The following is a 17,721-nucleotide window of genomic DNA, read 5'->3' as shown; positions in this document are numbered from 1 at the left end:
TGGAAAAAAGCGGATGTTCAAAATTCAAGAAGAGGTCAGAAAATGAGAAAAATTAGGAAGACAGCAAAAGAGCAAAGACTAAAGCATTGAGCCAGGTAAGTAGAACTCATTGACTGGCAGTGGAAGTCAGAGAAATAGGGGTTTACATTGCAGACAACCTCGCCCAGACCACTCGGCAAGGAGTAGTCAAAACCAAACCTATTAGCCCCATAGCTCCCTGATCTAGCGACAGCAAAAGTTCTAGAAATAAAACAGGACTGACGCAGTCTTGAGTCACCTGCAACCAAAATGGGGCACTACCTGGCGGCCAAAGTAGAAACAGAGGGGTCAGGAACTGGCACAGATGTACATTTATACAGGCTTTATGTAAATGACAGCTACATGAATTAGGCCAAACAGGCTCACAGCAGTATAGGAGCTCAGCTAATCACTTGGGTGGTGTCTGTTAATAAACTTGCTGACTGGTGCCAATAACAGGCAGCAAAATTGTGAATGTCTCTCTGGAGAATACAATAATACAATATACAAGAATATGTAAAATGCTCTATATTCTATGTAGACACATTCAATATATAAACTGGTGCTCATATATGACTACTCCTTTATCGCTATCAGTAGCCAATCGCTGTTTAGATAGACTGACCACTTCCTGTCTTTATTCAAGCGCTCTATTACTTTTATCTTTTGCAGGGTTATTTGTATATTTTTTCCACCATATTATTGAGCATATTGGTTTCTGACAGTCATAGCAATTCTGTAATAAAAAACAAACAAAACCCAGCCAAAATGCAGATTGGCCAATTAGGAGATATAACAAGTTGCGCCACCTTACATTGAAGGCTATGGGATCACAATCAAGTACGATATACCACAGGGTTGACATTTCTGTAACACTGCATTGGGGTAGGCCACAGATCACGATGTGACCCTGTTGACAATCAATCATGGCGAAAGCACGTAGCGCAATGCATCGTCATGAAGCCCTAGCCTAATACACCTTCAGATCGGTAGTCAATGCCTTTTGAACTCCAATTTGCACAATTTATTACAAGAGATATATTTTGCACAAAAGAAATGTTTGCCATTAGTGTCATGGATTGGATTTTTTTTTTAGTGGAAAATTGGTTTGTATGAAAGAAACCACAGATATGTGAACAGCACAGTAGACTATAATGGTAAAGTGTTCTATCCATGAATGAGGCCTTATATACATATATAGACAAAATAATGAACAGTATATGACCGGACCTCTCCAAAGACCCTTTATATCCGCATCCAAAAGCTGCAATAAATTCAGCTCCATCACCACACTTAACAGTCCCAGTACGTCATAATGTTCCCAAATAGGCATTCTCCACCGAGCCAAATGAAAACTATGTAAATTAGCCATGTGTACACAACTGGACACCGTCATATTCTGAGCCCAATGTGAAAATACGGAAAACAATCAATGCAAAGTGCAGTAAACACCAAAAAGCATTGTATCTGCATCCTATAGGAAAATCAGTATGCGGCACATAGGGGAGGCTGGCACCTTGCCAACAGCATGGAATCACAAGGACTATCATTCTGAGCCTTGTAGTTCCAAGGGTTTGACTACTGTATTGCAAATGATGTGACGTAGATACCGTACAATCCTAAGCTATGTGCATGTCCAATGTTTTTTCAATGGACGACCGCGGAGCTGGCTCGTAATCAATTTGGTTTCTCATGAAGTAGACGGCAATAATCACATGGATATAGTCTCCGGCTTCGGTCACAGCCTCCTATGATGATTGGCTGACGTCTGTGCTCTCTGTGACTGCAGCAGCTTGGAATTCTCTGCACACGTCTTCACAATCTCACTGGCGTCTGTGCCTGTCCTTTTTCAAAACCATAAAAAAAGCGACATTAACTTAATGCAAAGAGCCGATGTAACAACGAGCCTCCGACACGTTGTGTATTGCATTTCGCATTATTGCCAATTACTGTAAAAGACAAACCCTTCCGAAATGTAATTATTAAAATCCCTACCGGCATCATAAACGCAACGCTAAAATATTAAGAGAATCGTTTCGCCTCGGATTTGCTTATTATTAAGTTAAATGTTCTCCTAATAACCCCAATGGGATAACTTTCTATGGAGAAATAGTAAAAAATATACTGCAATGAAGCCCATCCACACAGTCAGCTCGGAGGAAAATGCCTCCATTAGAAAATATCTTTTTTTTCTCTTTTTCCCATCCGCTAACAATACACTTATTCCTACCCGGTCTTTGCAGATGCATTGAGCAAGAAGAACCTCTTATCTTCAAAGTGGATCTCTCAATCCTATTCCTTCCACCATTTATTAAATGATTCAACATTGCGGTATTCCTGCAACTAATTAGTATGATCAACACAGTGCAAGACAGGAACAAAGCAGACAACCATCTCGGGTGCAGTCCTGCAATGTATAACTGCCTGATGTTAATCAATCAGTCCTCAACTCCTGCCCAAAGCTCTGGCATAGAGGCCAGCTGTGAATCCATTCATAGATAACAGAAGAAAAAAAAAGAAGCCATGCAAAGTGTTTCACGTCTAGACCTTCCAGCGCGCCAGGGGTTAAAGAGCGCAAGTCGCCCAGGTCAGGCTTGAATCATTCGCAGCCTATTAACTTTTATGCAAGGAATCAAATGCAAATTGAAATAAGCGCTTCCCTTGTCTTTAACACACACAGTCCGCTGCACAATTATCAGAATTATTTGGCTTTTATTTTGGGGGGGGGGCTGTAGAGCCTGTGTCACTGTTAAAAAAATAAGTACTCACCATTAGCACGGCAAAGTTACCGAAGTGAGTGCACTGAATGGTGGTTATATTGGCAGTCGAGGTAATTATGTGGCAACCTTCTCCGCACCAGCCCCCATTTCCGTCAAGAAGGTCAAAATCCCAAAAGGCAGCAAAAGGGTCTATACCACTTGTAAAGTGTCTCAGGGCTATGGTCAATGGATGACTGAGGTTTCCGAAATTGTACCCATCTGCAAAATAAGGAAACACATGATAAAGGTATTATGGAGGCAAAAGAGAGGGGGTCATGGACAATTGTGAACATTTTACACCTTGGTTAATGCCATATGGGTCGTGATTACTGTTCTTCGAGGCATTCCGAAAAGTTTTACGTCCATTAATTGCACTCTTAATTGTTGTGGCGTCAACTTTGAGATCATCACCGATTATTCTAATCTACGTCTTATGTAACCATTCATAATCCCATCGCATGTAAAGCGTTGACGTTGAGCAGAACCCTTAGCTCTGTCTGCAGCACGACACAGCGAGAGGCTGAGGATGGCTCTCTCTTACTCCTCGTAGAACTGCATGAATGGGCATTAATATGCAAGGAGCAAGGTACTACCATTCATAGGTACTGCAATAACTTTCCTCATTAATACGGTGCAATTATGACATTTCGAGTCCTAGGCTGCCTATCCACGGTGACAAAAGTCAAGTCCAATTAATTTTCTAATCTCCCAACTTGGCCACATTGTACACGTCTAGGTTACTTGTAGGAACGACTAGTGTCACCGTCCTAATTTGCCACAAATAAAAAGAAACCCACCGTTCCCCCGTTTGCAATTTTACACGTCAGGAATGAGGAAGAATTAAAACGAGCAACTTACCTATTTTAGAAAGCACAGCTGGTGTAGCAACCGCCCGACGTTTTCCCTGATCTGCGAGATAGGTTGTGTTCCCAGTGATCGGAAAGAGTTTTCCATTCCGAAAGACAATGAGCTGGAGCTTGCAAGTGGAGTTATCAACAGATTGCAATGAAGGAGACTGTGCAAAGGCAGACTGTGGCAAATGAATGGAAGCGATGGCTACAGCGTTCTGTACATCAGAGAGAGAGGGAGCGAGAGAGAGAGCGAGAGAGAGAGCAGGAGGGGGAAAAAAAAGAAAAAATTGAAAATGCAAGTCACAACAGGGCGGCTTTCATTAGATTTTTTAAACTACGGTACTAAGAATATGCGATCGCTTCCTAATTCTTTTTTCCTGCAGAATGGAAGCAACCCTACAAGCGGGAGCTGTAACCATGGAAATAAGACTGGTAGAGTGCATATTAACAGGGAAAGCATTTCCATCGCATGTGTAAGTCTGTATGGTCAAGCTCCCTGCTGCAGAGGTGAGAATGGTTCTTACCATGCCTGCTAGAGGGTCCATCAACACTGCAGATCTGATTTAAAGAGACAACCTCTACCAGGTTTTCTCCTTCGCTTAATACAGAATCAGACAACTTATATTAAAGCCTCCGCTTGCAAAGCAAAAGCTTTAAAGGGATGCAGGAATCTTTTTTTTTTTTTTTTAAAAAGGGGGGATAATGCAGTTTGAAGACAAGACTCGTGATAGGCAACATTGCTCCCCCGTGTGAAATTACATTCATGCATTACAGACGGGTCTTCAAGATGGAATGATTTAATAACAAGATCTTGCCCTGAGACAGGGACATAAGTGCAAGCGGCTGAAAGCAAGAAACGCTTAGACGCAGCTTGATCCTTGAATACTTGTGTATTTGATGGATTTAGCTGGAAGGGAAACAGCTTCCAGGGATGTAGAAGGGGCTGCAAACTTCCTGGGCGCTAAGGAGTTAATCCCTTGTTATTCCCTCATATAAGCCACTCAGGATGCGAGACCTTTAAAAACAATTCAAAGTCCAGAGTAACAAAAATGTTCATGAATAAGGGAATTAGTAAAAAACAAAAACAAAGGGAAAAGCGAATTGCAACCTCCCCATTCTGAGCACTCCACTCATTTTTATTATCCACTGTGTTCTGCTATTATGTATAATTACCAAGTTTACAGATTCCATTTCAAGGAGATTTCCCTTAGGTGCCAGTGTAGACATTAACATGCATATATGATTATATTACGCTGCTTTTTATGCCTTTCTTCATTCTCTTGCTCCATCCTATTGTGTCTACAGTCAGTTTTATATGTCTGCTAAATGATATCAGCCACTTGTTACAGTTATGGCTCATTGTAGATCATCAGAGCACTGGCATCTATTACAGCTTCATTGCTGCTTCTGTTACATTGTTGCAAGCAGCTTTTAGCAATTTGGCAATCAATGATTTCTTTCCTTCTTTTTTTCTTCCTTCCTTCATTCTCTTTCATCCATTCCATCCTTCCTTCCATCTCTTCCTTGATTCCCTCCCTCCCTTTCTTCCTCTCCCTCTCTCCTTTCTTCTCTTCTTTCCCTCCTTCCCTTCTTTCCTTTCTCTCTTTATTTCCCCCTCTCCCTTCCTTCTTTCCTACCTCTCGCTCTCCCTTCCCGCTCTTCCTTCATTCCCTCCTACCCTTCCTTCCTCTCACTTTCTCCTTCCCTCTCTCCTTCCTTCCTCATCCTCTCTTATTCCTTCCATCCTTCCTCTCTCTCTCCCTTCCTTCTTTACTTCTTCTTTTTCTTTCTTTTTCTTTCTTTCTCTCTCTTCTTCCCTTCTTTTCCTTCTTTGCATCCTTCCATTTCTTCCTTCCTCTCCCTATCTCCCTCTTCTTTCCTTCCTACATACTTCCTCCCTCTCTTCCTCTCTCCTTCCCTTTCCTTCCTACCTTTCCTTCCCTTTCTCTCTCTCCCTTCTTTCCTTCTATTCCTTCATTACCTCCCTCTCTTCCTCTCCTTTTCTCCTTCCCTACTCTCTCTCTACTTACCTCCTTACTTTACCTTCCTTCCATCTCTCGCTTCCTTCCTCTCTCTTTCCCTCCTTCCCTTCCTTGTTTTCATTCATTCCCTCCCTTCATTCCTCTCCCTTTCTGCCTCTCTCCCTCCTTTCCTCCTCTGCCACTCTCCTATCTTCCATACTTCCCTTCTATCTCTTCTTTCCTTCCTCCCTTTCGCTCCTTCTCTCCTTCCCTCTCTCTCTTTCTCTCTCTCCCTTCCTTCTTTACACTTCTTTTTTTCTTTCCCTTTCTTTCTTTCTCTCCCTCCCTTCTCTTCCTTCTTTGCATCCTTCCATCTCTTCCTTCCTCTCCCTATCTCCTTCTCTCCCTTCCTTCCTGCATACTTCCTCCCTCTCTTCCTCTCTCCTTCCCTTTCCTTCCTACCTCTCATTCCCTCCCTTCCCTTTCTCTCTCTCTCCCTTCTTTCCCTCTCTTCCTTCATTACTTCCCTCTCTTCCTCTCCCTTTCTCCTTCCCTACTCTCCTTCTCTACTTACCTCCTTACTTTCCTTCCTTCCTCCCTCTTTCCCTCCTTCCCTTTCTTCCTTCATTTCCTTAATTCACTCCCTTCCTTTCCTCTTCTGCTTCTCTCCCTCCTTTGCTCCTCTGCCACTCTCCTTCCTTCCTTCCTTCCTATCTCTTCCTTCCTGCCTCCCTTTCTCGCCTTCTCTCCTTCCCTCCCTTCCTTCCTCTTTATCTCTTCCTTCCTGCCCTTCCACTTCCTATCTCCTTCTCTCTCTTCCTCCCTACCTACTTCCTTCCTTCCCTTTCTTACTTCTGCTAGAGGATGCTGCTGACAAGTAAATGTCCACACTTACAGACTTATATCTTGATCTCTTTACTATGAGAGACATAACAATGAAGACCTGGTTGCCCCTGACTTTTAGTACCCCAGGCAAACAGCTGATTAACTTCTTAGGGGAAGACACATCCGGCTGTGCACCTGCAAGGCATCAACATGAGAGTTGAACAGCATTCCACCAAAACTTGAGCTACTTCTTGGCTCCTAGAGCTTGCGTTTGGGCTTGGGATTGTCTCGATGACATCCATATATAACTTTATTAAAGATTACCAGTTATTTCAAGTGAATTTCAGTGACTTAAGTTCTCTTAAGTGTAAGTTACTTAGTTTTAGACTTAGGTTTTTGTGTTGGTATATGAGAAATAACACTACTCCTATCCGCTATATGACTTTTATCGTGCCTTCCCCCAAAATTTCTGCAGGCTCTACATATCTCTAATTTTCAATTATCTCTGAGCTAGTGAGTGAAGACTAGCTGCTATGATGTCCCCCATACACAACACACACAGAAATGGCAAGATCCTTATCTCCTGTCTCTATAATAAATCTTACAAACAAAGGCAAACACCATACAAAAATAAAAAAACTGCAGTCTTTTATCAAATATAAAAAGGTACATATATTAACCCCTTACCGACCTCCGCCATACTATTACCGTGGAGGTCGGATCCCCTGCTTTGATGTGGTCTCCGACGGTGAGCCCATGTCAGTTGTTTTGAACAGCTGACATGTGCCCGCAATAGCGGCGGGTGAAATCGCGATTCACCCGCCGCTATTAACTAGTTAAATGCTGCTGTCAAATGCTGACAGCGGCATTTAACAGGCGCTTCCGGCCACGCCGCGCATCGCTGACCCCCGTCACATGATCGGGGGTCAGCAATGTGTCTGCATAGCAACCAGAGGTCTCTTTGTAACCTCTATGGTTGGTGATGCCGGATTGCTGTGAGCGCCACCCTGTAGCAGAGCCGATCAGGCTATGCCAGCTTCTAGCCTCCCATGGAGGCTATTGAAGCATGGCCAAAGTAAAAAAAAAGTTTTAAAAAATATGAAAAAAATAAAAAAAATATAAAACAAAATAAAACAATAAAAAAAATCAAACCTACAAATATTTGGTATTGCCACGTTCACAATAGCCCAATCTATCAATAAAAAAAGCATTAACCTGATCGCTAAACAGCCTAGTGAGAAAAAAATTTGAAAACCCAGAATTACGTTTTTTCGGTTGCTGCGACATTGCATTAAAATGTAATAAAGGGCGATCAAAAGAACATATCTGCACCAAGATTGTAAGTATAATTAAAAACGCCAGCTCGGCACGCAAAAAATAAGCCCTCACCTGACCCCAGATCACGAAAAATGGAGACGCTACGGGTATTGGAAAATTGCGCAATTTTTTTTTTTTTTTAGCAAAGTTTGGAATTTTTTTACCACTTAGAGAAAACGTAACCTAGATATGTTTGGTATCTATGAACTTGTAATGTTCTGGAGAATCAAAACAGCAGGTCAGTTTTAGCATTTAGTGTACCTAGCAAAAAAAACATACAAAAAACAAATGTGGGATTGCACTTTTTTTGCAATTTCACCGCACTTGGAATTTTATTCCCGTTTTCTAGTACATGACATGCTAAAACCAATGATGTTGTTGAAAAGTGCAACTTGTCATGCAAAAAACAAGCCCTCACATGGCCATATTGACGGAAAAATAGAAAAGTTATGGCTCTGGGAAGGAGGGGAGCGAAAAACGAGAACGCAAAAACGGAAAAGAGCAAGGTCGTGAAAGGGTTAAAATGTGAAACACAGAAAAATGGGCAGTAATGCAGCAGGAGGGGATGTACAAACTCAGCAAAAAAAATACATTAAATATAAATAAGATGCCAATTACATAAAGTGCCATATGCTTAAATCAAGGATTTATCACAGTAGAGATATTTATCGTAATATAGGCAAAGTGCCATGTGCAAAAAATTATGCACTGCTATAAACACTAGCGATTAAATACTGGAAACATGTCACAACCAGATTTATTATCAGCCAAAACCTGAATCAATAGTAACACTAGTGGTGCAATCGAATGGTAGAGCCCAAGATAATTAAATGGACAGATGGTATACATTCCATGTCTGGTCATGGTGTGGCGGTATTTGTCCCTTGTATGTGGTATTATTCAGTCACTATGAGGTGGTAATATGTGGTCTGGTCGTGGTGTGGTTGTACTTGTCCCTTGTATGTGGTATTATTTGTACACTATGTGGTGGTAATATGTGGTCTGGTCGTGGTGTGGTGATATTTGTCCCTTGTATGTGGTATTATTCTGTCTTTATGTGGTGGTAATGGTGTGGCGGTATTTGTCCCTTGTATGTGCTATTATTCGGTCACTATGTGGTGGTTATATGTTATGTGGTCATGATGTGGTGGTATTTGTCCCTGTATGTGGTATCATTTGCTCACTATGTGATGGTAATATTTGGTCCGGCCATTGTGTGGTGGTATTTGTCTCTTGTATGTGCTATTAATCATTTTAAAAAATGTTCATGACACATTCCTTTAAAGAAAAAAAAAAATATATACCTAAAAAGAGTATTGGATATTTTGAGAAATGTTTAATAGGCTAGAGTAGAATAAATGGAAAGGCTCACAAAATGTATCAGCATGACAAGTGCCCAAATTTGCTAAATTATTATTATTATTATTTATTTATATAGCACCATTAATTCCATGGTGCTGTACATCAGAAGGGGTTACATCAAAATATAAATATCACTTACAGTAAACAAAACTAACAACGACAAACTGGTACAGAGGGAAGAGGACCCTGCCCTTGCGGGCTTACATTCTACAGGATTATGGGGAAGGAGACAGTAGGTTGAGGGTTGCAGTAGCTCCAATAGTGTTGAGGTGGCCGTGTGGTCTTTACAGGCTGTAAGCTTCTTTGAAGAGATGGGTTTTCAGGTTTCTTTTGAAGGATCCAAAAGTAGTGGATAACCGGATGTGTTGGGGCACTGAATTCCAGAGGATGGGTGATATTCGGGAGAAGTCTTGGATGTGATTGGGTGAGGAGCGAATAAGCATGGAGGAGAGGAGGAGATCTTGGGAGGACTGGAGATTACGTGAGGGAAGATATTGAGAGATTAGTGTGGAAATATACGGAGGAGAAAGATTGTGGATGGCTTTGTAGGTCAGTGTTAGTAATTTAAACTGGATACGCTGAGAAATTGGGGGCCAGTGAAGGGATTTGCAAAGAGGGGAAGCAGGAGTGTAGCGAGGAGAGAGATTAATTAGTCGGGCAGCAGAGTTAAGGATGGACTGGAGGGGTGCGAGAGTGTTAGAAGGTAGGCCACAGAGGAGTATGTTGCAGTAGTCGAGGCGGGAGATGATGAGGGCATGCACGAGCATTTTGGTAGAGTGTGGGTTGAGGAAAGGACGGATTCTGGAAATATTTTTGAGCTGGAGGCGACAGGAGGTGGCGAGAGCTTGGATGTGCGGTTTGAAGGACAAGGCAGAGTCAAGGGTTACTCCGAGGCAGCGGATTTTGGGGACAGGGGAAAGTGTGATTTCATTTATTTTGATAGATAGATCAGGTAGGGAAGATATGCGAGATGGAGGAAAGATAATTAGTTCAGATTTGTCCACATTGAGCTTGAGGAAGCGAGAGGAGAAGAAGGAGGATATGGCTGATAGACACTCTGGGATTCTGGAGATCAGAGAGGTGACATCTGGGCCAGAGAGGTAGATCTGAGTGTCATCGGAATATAGATGGTACTGGAAGCCATAGGACCTTATGAGTTGTCCCAGGCCGAGCGTATATATTGAGACGAGTAAGGGTCCTAGGACAGAGCCTTGAGGGACACCAACAGAGAGGGGGTGAGATGAAGAGGTAGTATGTGAGAAGGAAATGCTAAATGTGCGGTTGGCAAGGTATGAGGAGATCCAAGATAGGGCAATGTCTTTGACCCCAAAGGAAGAGAGGATCTGTAGTAGGAGGCAGTGGTCAACTGTGTCGAAGGCAGAGGACAAGTCTAGGAGGAGGAGTAGAGAGAATTGTCTGTTAGCTTTGGCTGTAAGTAAGTCATTAGTAATTTTGGTCAGGGCAGTCTCAGTGGAATGGTGGGGACGGAAGCCAGATTGTAGGTTGTCGAAGAGAGAGTTAGATGCAAAGTGAGAGGAAAGTTCAGCATGGACGTCCTGCTCAAGGAGTTTGGATGCAAATGGGAGCAAAGATATGGGGCGATAGCTGGACGTAGCGCTTGGGTCAAGGGATGGCTTTTTGAGGATAGGTGTGATTGTGGCATGTTTGAAGGCAGAGGGGAAGGTACCAGAAGTTAGTGAAAGGTTGAAGAGATGGGTTAGGGATGGGATTAGTGTGGTGTTGAGGTTGGAGAGTTATAGATATCACAGTAAACACACTAACGATTACATACTGATACAGAGGGGCGAGGACCCTGCCCTTGCGGGCTTACATTCTACAGGATGGTGGGGAAGGAGACAGTAGGTTGAGGGTTGTAGGAGCTCCGGTGTTCTATCTATCTATCTATCTATCTATCTATCTATCTATCTATCTATCTAACAATTGCAAAAAGTAAGAGGAGCACAGAAAAAACAGATTTAGGGTGCAAAGCCCCTCAGGCATGTACCAAACCTTATTCTAGAAGTCCAAAAAATTAGAGGCAGCACACCGTTATGGATAAAGTTTTGAAGGTGTTCAAATTTTAATAGCCCATCATGGCGATGTTTCAGCTCATGGAGCTGAAGCCTTGGCTTGAGAAAGGCTCTCTATGAGTTGAAACGTCGCCATGATGGGCTATTAAAATTTGAACACCTTCAAAACTTTATCCATAACGGTGTGCTGCCTCTAATTTTTTGGACATCTATCTATCTATCTATCTATCTATCTATCTATCTATCTATCTACCTACAGTATCTATTTATCTATATGCCACTATACAGATATGTATCATGTAATTTCTAATATGGTGAACAGATCGCTTCCTTTACTTTCTTACTGAGGGATCAATGTACAGTGGTTGCCCTTGACTGAGGATCAGGACCATGGACAGCAGTATGTGTCCAGCACTAGGTCACAATTCACTCTGTTGCTTATCCATGCTTTCTAAACAGTAAAAACAAATTGTTGTATGAACATACATCAACTCAGTTCACCATGGACATTCATAATCTGCCCTATAGATCACTAATCTCTATAGCATGGGAGTTATAAATGCAAAGGCAGAAATAGCAGGGGCAATGTAGCAGGCAGCTGGGAAAAACCTGAAAAGTTACTTCATATAAAAGTTCCTGCCATAGCAAACTCAGAGCTAACACATCAGGAGTGGATCACAACAAGGTGTCAATATTAGAATTCAGGCAGGAAAAGCTAGTTAGCATCTCTCAAACTAAACTCCAGCATCAGTTCATGTGAAGAAGTGTGTGCAGATGTCACTTATCATCTGCACATTACTTTTCCAGGACATTTCCAGTTTCTGCATAAATATTTTCCAGCCTCCTACGCAGGATCCATTTATCAGTCTGGCTCATAAATCTGATGGTGCTGAGCTGTGTGTAATTTGGGTAAGTTCTTTGTTTCATCCCACAAACAAGTGTTTGCAAATTTAATTGCAGATTTCACTTGTTTGCAGGACTGAATCAATGATGCAGGGAACACTGAATACTTTAGTAATGTTAGCTCTCCTCACCGTGTAATTATGTATTATTAAACGGAATCCGTTGCTTCATCTTACTCATTACTAATGTAATCTTATTTTTATTATACTGTGATATAAAATAAAAGAGATGGTGATAAAAGAAATAAAATGACAGACATTTTCTAAATACTCAATCTCTTGTCCAAAATCCCCAAAAGTGTTAAATAGTGTTTACACCAAAAATAAAAAATGATCGAGAAAATGCCCTGAGAAGGAATATGTAGTATAAAGATAATGCCACAAAATGTTCCCATAACGTTCTATAATTTATGTATTAAAAAAAATGCCATACAATGGTAACAATTGTAGATGTGAATGTGGCATAATAAAAGGATATTCACACAATAAATATTCCCAGTAATTCACATTCCCATCACATCAATAGGCAACTAAATGTGTGTAATAAATGAAACTGGATAAATGATAGACAGGAGAGATAGACATGAGATAGATACATGATAGATAGATAGATATTAGATAGATAGATGATAGATAGATAGATTATAGATAGATCAATAATATATAGATAGATAGATAATAGATAGATAGATAGATAGATCAATAATAGATAGATAGATATTAAATAGTGTGATGCAGTGACCCCTGCTGCAGCTAGGGGGCACTGTATGTGCTCTTCAGGATATGCATGGAGGCGTATCTGTGGTTATAATGGTGATAATGAAACAGTGACTGGCAGGATTGTAAATGGCGATATGTGTTGCAGAGGGAGTCTGCGCTGTAAGCCTGAAGTAATGTTGTTGTTATGGGACCTGTAGTCCCACAAGTGTTTGTATAATTGTGAAGGGAGGCTTACAGGGCTAGTTATGAGAGCTGGGCGGGTCAAACTAGCCACACACACCTCCCATCTATGGGAGTGGTTACAACTACATAATGTGACCAGGGTGTGGGTCACATGGTTCCTGTGTATGGACCTGCAATGGAGTCTGTAGTGGTCTCTGTAATGTAGAGTGTGTAGATCCTGGACAGCTTGTGTGTTGGGAGGTCCTGTGTTTGGACTGGATCCCTGAACAGCGCACTGAGAGGCCATGGATCTGGAAGACTTGTGTGTTGGGAGATCCTGAGAGTAGGATTGGATCCCTGAATAGTGCACTGAAAGGTCAATGTGTTGGGAGATCCTAGGAGTAGGATCGGATCCCTGATAAAGCGCACTGAGAGACTTGTGTGTTGGACGGTCCCAGGTGGGGACGGACGTCATAAACAGCACACGCAGTGGCCTGTGTTGGAAGTCCTGGGAGTAGGACCTTCCTGAATAGCACAACCTGTGTTGGGAGTCCTGGGAGTAGGACTTCCTGAAGAGCACATGGGAAAGAGTAGATGCAGAGTCTGCAACGGCACTGCACTGGGGGAGCTACAGCCTGTCTGAGGATATGGATTGTCAGGTGGCCTAGTGAGCAAGGCATTGTCCGAGATGGTGATCCCAGGTCGGCAGCTTCCCTGAGAGAGGACTGACAGGAGTCAGTGTGTGGAGCAGGAGCTCGCGGAAGGTAACCCAGAGTATGGGGAACTGTGTGCACTGACAGGGGGTCAGTAATGAACTGTGTGGTCTCCCACGGTAACTGGACGAAGTGATTGGTATGGCGTACGGCCACCCCTGGGAACTAGTCAAGGAGGGCTGGCGGCTGTAGTGTCTGAACAGTGAGTTAAAAGCTGTATGTGAAATATCTAAGTTAAAGCCGCAACTTAATGTCACCTGTTGGTGCCTACTGTGTTCCATGTAGTGTAATGGACTGTGCATGACCCGGTTTATGATGCATAAAATAAACCGGATGGACTGATTTTGTGAGAAAAACGTGCCTGTGTGACTGAATCCCGTTGCTAAGCGAGTGTCCCCCAACACATGCGGTAAGCGCTATCTCACAATAGATAGATCAATAATAGATAGATAGATTAATAATAGATAATAGATAAATAGATGATAGATATGATATGATATACACTGCTCAACAAAAAAAAAAGGAACACTAAAATCCCACATCCTAGATATCACTGAATGAAATATTCCAGTTGTAAATCTTTATTCATTACATAGTGGAATGTGTTGAGAAGAATAAAACCTAAAAATGATCAACGTAAACTAATATCCCACGGAGGTCTGGACTTGGAATGATGCTCAAAATCAAAGTGGAAAATAAAATTACAGGCTGATCCAACTTCAGTGGAAATTCCTCAAGACAAGGAATGATGTTCAGTAGTGTTTGTTGCCTCCACGTGCCTGTATAATCTCCCTACAATGCCTGGACATGCTCCTGATGAGGCGGTGGATGGTCTCCTGAGTGATCTCCTCCCAGACCTGGACTAAAGCATCCACCAACTCCTGGAGAGTCTGTGGTGCAACGTGACCTTGGTGGATGGTGTGAGACATGATGTCCCAGATGTGTTCAATTGGATTCAGGTCTGGGGAATGGGCGGGCCAGTCCATAGCTTCAATGCCTTCATCTTGCATGAACTGCTGACACACTCCAGCCACATGAGGTCTGGCATTGTCCTGCATTAGGAGGAACCTAGGGCCAACCGCACCAGCATATGGTCTCATAAGGGGTCTGAGGATCTCATCTCGGTACCTAATGGCAGTCAGGATACCTCTGGTGAGCACATGGAGGGCTGTGCAGCCCTCTAAAGAAATGTCACCCCACATCATTGACCTACTGCCAAACCGGTCATGCTGAAGGATGTTGCAGGCAGCAGATCGCTCTCCACGGCATCTCCAGACTCTGTCACGTCTGTCACATGTGCTCACTGTGAACCTGCTTTCATCTGTGAAGAGCACAGGGTGCCATTAGCGAATTTGCCAATCCTGGTGTTCTGTGGCAAATGCCAAGCATCCTGCACGGTGTTGTGCTGTGAGCACAGCCCCCATCTGTGGACGTCGGGCACTCAGACCATCCTCAGGGAGTCGGTTTCTAACCATTTGTGCAGACACATGCACATTTGTGGCCTGCTGGAGGTCATTTTGCAGGGCTCTGGCAGTGCTCCTCCTGTTCTTCCTTGCACAAAGGCTGAGGTAGAGGTCCTGCTGCTGGGTTGTTGCTCTCCTTTGCCACTCTCCATGTCTCCTTGTGTACTAGCCTGTCTCCTGGTAGTGCCTCCAGCCTCTGGACACTACGCTGACAGACACAGCAAACCTTCTTGCCACAGCTCACATTGATGTGACATCCTGGATGAGCTGCACTACTTGAGCCACTTGTGTGGGTTGTAGAGTCCGTCTCATGCTACCACGAGTGTGAAAGCACAACCAACATTCAAAAGTGACCAAAACATCAGCCAGAAAGCATTGGTACTGAGATGTGGTCTGTGGTCCCCACCTGCAGAACCACTCCTTTATTGAGGGTGTCTTGATAATTGCCAATAATTTCCATCTGTTGTCTATTCCTTTTGCACAACAGGATGTGAAATTGATTGTCATTCAGTGTTGCTTCCTAAGTGGTAGTTTGATTTCACAGAAGTTTGATTTACTTGGAGTTATATTCTGTTGTTTAAGCGTCCCCTTAATTTTTTTGAGCAGTGTAGATAGATATTAGATAAATATTAGATAGATAGATATTAGATAGATAGATAATGGATATATAGATAATAGATAGATAGATAGATAGATAGATAGATAGATAGATAGATAGATAGATAGATATTTGAACATTCAGGAATTCTGAATAAACTAATAAGTTATTAATAAATAGATTATGGAATATAGCCCTACATGTAGATCTTGACATATTATCTTTCCTTCAGCGGATGCTACAAATTTAGAGAAATCAGACTTTGTTTTAAAGCTCTTCAACTATTTAGATGAATGTGTTTGCAAGTAATTTTACAGTCATCAAAAACATATGGAAGAATGGAGATGAAAGATAAATCAGCGCTAAAACAGAACCATTGACATTCAAAATGCCATTATTTTTCCTCCAAGGCACACCTTAATTATCCTTATGAGACACTCCAGAACAATCTACATCCAGTTTATTCGGTAATACAATGCCAACTTAATACTATTACTATTTCATGAGCACAATGTAAAATAACTGCGCACTTGTGTTTCCAAACCTAGACATCAGGAGCTGAGCTGTTGTGACAAAGTAATTGACCTTTCTCATGTCATAAAGGAGTTGTTCCATTTTGAGTAATCCCAAGATAAGACTATTACGCTTGCTCAATTTCATTTTGTAAATTAATACATTATGACTTTGTAGCTTCCTAACAATGTGAGGGCAAACCATTTAATATATAAAATATTGCAAACTCCTTCATGATGAACATCCATAATGCCATTGTATATAAAGAAATACTGTTCAATCCTAACTATATGTTTCTAATGAAGCAGACTGGACCTTTGGATGGTTTTCAACATTCTTGGTGTCATCTACTCTGTAGTGATGATGAGATGACTCTGTTTACTCTAGATCAGTCTGTGCGGCAAAGGTGAGGGAAACTGAATGTAATTAATGATAAATACTAGCCTCTGGTCCAGGTGCTGACAAAGATCTGATTGGTTCAGGTCCTTATAATGGCACCTGAATTAGAAAACTACTTTGTCAGTCAGATGTCAAACATTTCCATGCTCAAGGAACATTTTTATCTCTCTGAAACAGGAAAGAATAGCAAGAGATATAGTTAAAGAATCCCTCCTCATCCTCCCATCAAAATTTGTATCCTCTAATATATTGCAGTCATCTATAATATAACGGTGGGAGCGTCACTCTGTCCGAAGCCTTTATAGACTGCGCAAGCGCGACGCACCGCGCCTGCGCAGTCTGGACCAGAGTGACGCAGCCGAACTTACTTATTCCCCCCCCCCATATACCGGCCATGGGGGCTCTACACACCCGCGTATCCCCCATAATATAGCAGCCATGGGGGCTCCACACACACCTGTATCCCCCTAATATACCGGCCATGGGGGCTCCGTGCTTTGCAGCTCCAGTCAGGTTAGCTGTAGAGCCCACGGAGCTCCAGGACCTTCGATGATGTCACCACCAGCATGTGACCAGTGACGCGAGTGGGCGGAGTCAGCCCTCGCTATGCTGGCTGCAGGGGTGCTGTATCCACTATCCATTATAGCCAGCGCTGCACTCAGGCAGTAAGTACAGCCGACCGCACTCAGCACAGCCACGCACAGCCGCCCATACTCTGCACAGCCGCCCGCACTCTGCACAGCCGCCCGCACTCTGCACAGCCACGCACAGCCGCCCGCACTCAGCACAGCCGCCCGCACTCAGCACAGCCGCCCGTACTCTGCACAGCCGCCCGTACTCTGCACAGCCGCCCGCACTCTGCACAGCCGCCCGCACTCTGCACAGCCGCCCGCACTCTGCACAGCCGCCCGCACTCTGCACAGCCGCCCGCACTCTGCACAGCCACGCACAGCCGCCCGCACTCAGCACAGCCACGCACAGCCGCCCGCACTCAGCACAGCCACCCGCACTCAGCACAGCCGCCCGTACTCTGCACAGCCGCCCGCACTCTGCACAGCCGCCCGCACTCTGCACAGCCGCCCGCACTCTGCACAGCCACGCACAGCCGCCCGCACTCAGCACAGCCGC

At 43.2% G+C, this 17,721-nt stretch overlaps 1 protein-coding gene across 2 annotated transcripts in view; it reads right to left on the bottom strand.

Moving 5' to 3' along the window:
* The window catches only part of ADGRA1 (adhesion G protein-coupled receptor A1), an 847,935-nt gene that overhangs the window by 355,228 nt on the left and 474,986 nt on the right, over positions 1 to 17,721 (bottom strand). The window contains exons 1-3 of one of the 2 annotated variants that reach the window (XM_077258540.1): positions 4,153 to 4,292; positions 3,636 to 3,843; positions 2,788 to 2,996 (exon numbers count right to left, since the gene is read on the bottom strand). In XM_077258540.1, the coding sequence (XP_077114655.1) occupies positions 2,788 to 2,996; positions 3,636 to 3,843; positions 4,153 to 4,173 (438 nt within the window). In that variant the 5' untranslated portion in view covers positions 4,174 to 4,292. Of the gene's footprint in view, positions 1 to 2,787; positions 2,997 to 3,635; positions 3,844 to 4,152; positions 4,293 to 17,721 lie in introns of those variants that run through there. The other variant, XM_077258539.1, reaches the window with a different exon arrangement.

This window comes from Ranitomeya variabilis, chromosome 4, assembly GCF_051348905.1.
Source record: "Ranitomeya variabilis isolate aRanVar5 chromosome 4, aRanVar5.hap1, whole genome shotgun sequence".
Taxonomy (NCBI): Eukaryota; Metazoa; Chordata; class Amphibia; order Anura; family Dendrobatidae; genus Ranitomeya; species Ranitomeya variabilis.
This window is presented reverse-complemented; position numbering and strand designations above follow the sequence as displayed.